This window comes from Poecilia latipinna, unplaced genomic scaffold (genome assembly GCF_001443285.1).
Source record: "Poecilia latipinna isolate Pla-1442-1.1 unplaced genomic scaffold, P_latipinna-1.0 Scaffold1043, whole genome shotgun sequence".
In the NCBI taxonomy this organism is placed as follows: domain Eukaryota; kingdom Metazoa; phylum Chordata; class Actinopteri; order Cyprinodontiformes; family Poeciliidae; genus Poecilia; species Poecilia latipinna.
Genome location: NW_015113659.1, coordinates 54,639 through 60,956, shown reverse-complemented (window position 1 = coordinate 60,956; position 6,318 = coordinate 54,639). Strand labels below are relative to the sequence as shown.

General features: G+C 39.2%; 1 protein-coding gene across 1 annotated transcript in view; it reads left to right on the top strand.

Annotated features, from left to right (window-relative positions):
• The window catches only part of mat2aa (methionine adenosyltransferase 2Aa), a 12,635-nt gene extending 7,458 nt beyond the window's left edge, over positions 1-5,177 (top strand). Inside the window, exons 3-9 of the mRNA XM_015051398.1 lie at positions 478-600; positions 2,053-2,165; positions 2,239-2,382; positions 3,183-3,401; positions 3,513-3,695; positions 3,803-3,936; positions 4,842-5,177. Coding sequence (XP_014906884.1) covers positions 478-600; positions 2,053-2,165; positions 2,239-2,382; positions 3,183-3,401; positions 3,513-3,695; positions 3,803-3,936; positions 4,842-4,944 — 1,019 coding nt within the window. The 3' untranslated portion in view covers positions 4,945-5,177. The remainder of the gene's footprint in view (positions 1-477; positions 601-2,052; positions 2,166-2,238; positions 2,383-3,182; positions 3,402-3,512; positions 3,696-3,802; positions 3,937-4,841) is intronic.
• The last annotated feature ends 1,141 nt before the right edge of the window (positions 5,178-6,318 follow it).

The window sequence follows — 6,318 nt, the reverse complement described above, 5'->3', positions numbered from 1 at the left end:
AAAAAAACTGCAGTGTTCAAACTTACTCTTAGATCAACAGAGAAAAATCTTCAGACGTTGTCATGGGATTAATTGGCAGAAATAATATTAATCTTAAAAAAAAAATATTGACTCATCCTACCCACACTCAATTATAGCTTAAAGGTCCCCTTTGTTTTTCTGGTTGGAAATTATTGTTTGCTTTGTAGCTGAATACACCCGGGAGGCAGATGATGAAAGCTGTAAAAGCTTTCAGGTTCGAGTGCGGTGGTCCTTAATGGACCAGACGAATAAAGTGAATATTGTTCTGTTTGTGGTTGTGAGCTTCTCCTCATCTTCATCTGAATAGGACTGGAAATGTTTCATTGTCACACGGTTTTGTTCAACGTCGAAGGCAGCAAAGTGTAGCATGAGTAGTGCAGCGTTGGTGTTTAAACATTGTTGCACACTGAATTAGATCTGGATCTAGCACACTAAATGTTTTCTGTTTGTCCCCAGAGACTGTAGCTAAGACGGGGATGATCCTGCTTGCGGGGGAGATCACCTCCAGAGCCACTGTTGACTATCAGAAGGTCGTCAGGGAGACGATCAAGGACATCGGCTATGACGACTCCTCCAAAGGTACGCTTGTGGAGAAAGAAAGCTGGTTCAGACCCAGTTCTATGCTGCCTATTAAACTTTTCTTGTTGTTTGAAAAGAGATAAACATGGTGATGGTAAGCAAATATGGATTTGTTTATTTATTTTTTTAAACAAACTAGCCAATAATCTCGAACTGGCAGACCTCTTCCTTTAGTGTTTTCACTGAACTGCACAGCACTATTTTAAGAGGGACATTAACCTACTTAATACATTTTAGAACTGGGCCCTATTCATTAAATATATTTTAAAGTAATTTCTTTAAGTTGAAAATGGGGAAAATATGTTCAAAGCTAATCTAAAAAAAGATAACTTTTAAGTGATGAACCCATCTAGTGCAAGACATTGTGATAAATTTTATGCATTTTTGATTCATAATTATTCTTTGATTTAAAATGAGAAGTTGATTGTGTAACGTACCAAAGCTGTACAAGTTTATCTTTGTGGAAAATTATAAAATTGTACATGGTTTTTTTTTGTCCAGATGAAGAATTATGCGAAACAAAACTTTTAACTGTTACATTATCAGGAAATAATTGTTTTAGAATTTAATTAACATTAATTACCACAAAATCTCCTTACGTCCCAGTAAGGAGATTTCCTGCGGCTGCAGCTCCCGTGGGTAATTGCTCACATGAGCAGTGGTTTTCTGGATAGAACAGATTTCGTCATCAGAAGGTGAAGCTGATTTGTTTTCCCAAGGCGTGTCCAAGTTGTACCCTAAATCTAGAAGCAGATTTCTGGAGAGAAACTTTGGGATTCTGAAGGTGGGGCTTTACACACTGACGCTTTTGGACTCTGGGATCTTTCAGAGTGAGAGCAGACATGGACTGTGCTGCTTTGAGGTCATCGAGGGGGAAATGGATCCGTCTTTGACCAGCTCTGCAGTGAACACCCAGAAAATGACATTAATTTAGCCTGTGCAGTATTGTGTGGGACAGTCTGACTTTTCATCTGACGCTCTGCAGAATAATGGACGTCAGGACTACAGGGGCTCCGAGTATTATTTTTGTTGTTGAATGAATTGAAAACAGTCTTTTTCTCTCCCTGTTTTCACTCCAGACGTGTTGAACCGTCTAAAGTCTTTGTCTAACGTGCCAAACAAAGGAAAGAGCTATTTTTAGGAAGTCTGATTCTCCATATCTTATTTGACTAAGAGTTTAAGATTTAGAAATAGAGGTGAGGTAAGAAATGGCTCTATACCACATCACTAGCAGTAGGTTCAGAGTAAAATTTATACTTTAATGCCTAAACGTGTTACTGAAAAATCCAGAAATCTAAGACTGGGAAAGAATGGAATAAAAAATATGACAACTTTTTAAATTAACAATGGAGGATTTTTAGCCAATTACCTGGTAAAGTCTTGTGGTTCTTTGCAGGCTGCTCTGGCCAGGTGAAATGATTCTCCCTTTGAGGTCACGACCTTTGTTCACAGGTTTTGACCATAAGACCTGCAATGTGCTGGTGGCTTTGGAGCAGCAGTCTCCTGACATTGCTCAGGGCGTTTATCTCGACCGTAAAGAAGAGGACGTTGGAGCCGGCGATCAGGTTTGTGCTCGGTCAGCAGTTCGACAAATCGGCTTGTTTGACCTCGTTCATCCCGTGACTGCATTTCTGACAGGGTCTCATGTTTGGTTATGCCACGGATGAGACGGAGGAGTGTATGCCGCTCACCATCGTCTTGGCTCACAAGCTCAACGCCAAGATGGCCGAGTTGCGTCGGGATGGAACGCTGCCGTGGGTCCGACCCGACTCTAAGACTCAGGTTAGACGAGCATAAAATTAGCATTTATTATTATTAAACTTGCTGTAGTTTAAAGGTCAATTAGATAATTAATTTAAAAAAATGTAGAAAGATTTCATCCAAACTTTATAATGTTGGGTGAGAAGAATTTTAAGTTTAAATATTTTCATTTTAAAACGGGTATTACTGCCATCTAGTGGTTACTTTGTGCCTGCCAGGTTCTTCCTATGTATAAAGTACAGTAGAATTACAAAAGTTTTTATATAATTTAATACGTGACCTTGTGTTTTTTTTTATTTTATTATTATTTTATACAAGTTTCAGATAGGTCAGCTAAAATTTTCTTTAAAAAAAATTCTTAACCAATTGTAAGTCTTTTTTTTAAAAGGATTTTATTTGGAAACTTTAAGTATGAATACACCTAGCATGGTTGTGTAATTGCAGGATCAATGTTAACTAATTTATTCAATGTATTTATGGTGAATCAATATGTTCGATAACTTGTATACACGGACCAATTAAATATTAAACAATTAGGAATTAAAATTTTGTAATTTGGGTCCATTATTATGAATATGTTATGATTTACAGTGTGTTATCACTAATAAGATTCTTCTAGTGCAAATGAATAAAAGCATTTATTTAGTATTAAGACTGTTTATATGAATCAAAGTTGTTGACGCACTAAAACTGAATAAGGTTCCGTATAACCCATTAGAACATGTAAATTCTTGTACATCTCCATAACTTGCAGAAACAGTTTAATCATCACCAGGTTCTGTTTAGATTTTACGTCCGAGTTCTTCTTCTCCTCTGTCCAGGTGACCGTTCAGTACCGACAGGACCGAGGAGCCGTGGTGCCGCTGCGTGTCCACACCATCGTGATCTCTGTGCAGCACGACGAGTGTGTGAGTTTGGAGGAGATGCGTCACAGCCTGAAGGAACAGGTGGTGAAAGCCGTGGTGCCGTCTGGTTACCTCGACGATGACACCATCTACCACCTGCAGCCCAGCGGCCGTTTTGTCATTGGCGGTCCACAGGTGAGAGAACGGCTTTACGAAGACTTTACTAATCAGTTTAAGGCATCTGGATTACATGTTTTCATATTTATGACCTTAACTTTCTGTAAATGTACTCCATCTTTCCTGCAGAGTGATGCTGGTTTGACTGGGCGTAAGATCATAGTGGACACCTATGGAGGGTGGGGAGCCCATGGAGGCGGAGCGTTTTCTGGAAAGGACTACACGAAGGTCGATCGCTCTGCGGCGTACGCCGCTCGCTGGGTGGCCAAATCTCTGGTTAAAGCTGGACTCTGCAGACGCGTCTTGGTCCAAGTAAGAACTCTCCTCGCCTGGTGGTGAAATGAGAGATAAATGAACGAATGAAGCAGAAACGTCGTTAAAATACCTTCAGAAATGATCAAATCTGTCTGCGGTTTTAGGTTTCCTATGCTATTGGAGTTTCCCATCCTCTGTCTGTCTCCATCTTCCATTATGGGACCTCGCAGAAGAGCGAGAGAGAGCTGCTGGACATCGTGAGAAAGAACTTTGACCTCCGCCCAGGGGTCATAGTGAGGTAAACTGTGTCAATAATCTCCCAAAAAACAAAACTAAGGTGTGATATTTAAAAAAAAATTTTTTAAAAGCAAAGCAAGATATTTTTGTGCAATTCTACAAATAAAGATAACAAACTGACTCAATGTTTAGCTAAAGGTAAAAAAAAATTCATAAGCTTTGGCCTTGTAAAAATTAAATATAAATATTGCTCCATTCGTTAAACCAGCTGAACTCTGACCTCCTGCTTGGTACTGAAAGGAGAACAACTTTTTATGAAACCGTTTCTTGTTTCTACAACATAATTGAGTAAAACGGCAGGAAGCTCAAACTGTAGAGGTCAAGATGGGGTCTAAAGGGTAAAAGATTGTTTTAGCTGCAATTGGTATAAATTTTAATTAAAAGTATGCAGAATTGAAAGGGAAAAAAACTAAATTGAATATCCTGCTTTGGCCTTGTGTTGCAAAGAGTTTCCTAGTGACGAGGAAAATATCGGCTCCAATTAATGTCAAATTATGCAAATGAATGTCTGAGCGTTTTACTGCATATTCCCTCAAAAGGCTTTAAATGCTGTGGCTGTTCGCTAAAGAATTAAGTATTGAAATCAACCAGTTGTTCAGCTCAGTGACCGGCTGTACGTTTGAGGAGTTGCCTTTAAAATAAATCCGCAGCTGGACCTCCCACTTAAATCAGAAGTGAATTTATCAATCAGACGCAAACATCCAGGCTTTCCCAGAAGTCATGGTAAATAGAAATCTCTAACTAAAGAAAGTAAGAGACGCTTCCGATATTCTGATGTGATCTTTTGCTCATCATTTTTGGCATTTAGCAAATAGAAATGAAGCAATAACTAAAAGAAATGGAAGACAAAGACTTATCCGTGTATTTTTACTTTCCTAATGAATGATGAACTTTTGTTTCTCTAAGGGACCTCGACCTGAAGAAGCCCATCTACCAGCGCACGGCGTCCTACGGTCACTTTGGTCGGGATTTGTTCTCCTGGGAGATTCCCAAGAAGCTGAAATACTGAGGCACTCTGATCCCATCACACACACACACACACACACACACACCGTCCTGCAGATAAACCTCTTACCGTCCTCTCCTCCTCTTCTTCGCTTTGTTTTGCTCGTACATCAGAACACCATCCAATTAGTTTTTGTCCAGCTGTTGGCAAAGTTACAATTATTCCACCTGCTGCACTATAATTTTTACTTATTTAGTATTAAAAATTAAGATTTTTTTTAAAGACAGGTTTCAAAGGAACATTTAACCTACATCTTGTTGCAGTACAGATGAAGAAACGAGCCAGTTCGTGCTCGGTCATGTCACAAATGAAAACCAGACCATTTTGTTATTTATGAAATTGTGTGCAGCCTCTTCATGCCGTTGTTTCTTTTTCTGACGTTTTACAGAGAAGTCAGAAGCTGCTAATGGTTTTGTGGTTATGTTGGGCTGCACAGTGGTTTCTGTATTATGTAGATATTTATTTTCTACCCTTAAATCTCTCTAGGATTTTTCAAACTCTGTTCAAAATGTCGACTAAGATAAAGGCACAAAGATCATCTTATTCCTGAAGGCAAACACTCCATCGGCTCGTCGCTGAGATTAATTTATGTGACTTGTTGCAGTGTGAGACCCAGTTGGTGTACTGAATGTATTCTTCTTCCTTTTCGACAGTCGGTGCTTGGGCGTACCAAACGTGGAACAGGCTTTGGCTTTGAATGTTTGAACTTCCAGCTTTAAATTATATTTAAATAAAATAAAATCTCCTCTGCTGGATTTTTCCAGATCGCCGCTCTCGTCCACTTGCTTCACCCAGATAACAGCTGAATACCTGGCTAGTTGTCTTTCTGTGTGACTTTTAACCTTGAAATATAAATCACCAGGATATGTACTGTAAAATCTTAGTGCTGTCAGTCCACAGCTCTCATCTAGGTGGCGCCGTTTCTCTAAAAACTACTGAAGCTAAGAGTTGCCTTTGGTGTTTTCAGCTCAGTTCTGTGGTTAAGTATTTTAAAACCGGAAACCCTGGTTATAACTGCTGCCAAAATGACCAAACACCAAACTATAACCTGATCACCTGCTTTAGTTTGAGGTAATTTATACCTTTCTGCCACTCTGCTCTTTAAAAAAAAAAAAAAATTAAACGTATTTAAGAGACGATGCTAATCATCATCTGTGTTAGATGCAGCAGCAGGTTTGGGAGGGGCAGCTGGAGAAACTTTAAGACGAGGTTTTTAATTGATATATCTTGATATCGTAACGCCACGTAGAGTTTTAGGGCGCTCACTGTCTGCCCAGTTATCTGGTGGTTTTACTCGACTATTTATTTCACAACATGTTTGCTTTTTCAAACTCATCCACGACTCGGACAAATAATTGGTTGGTGTTGTACAGAGAA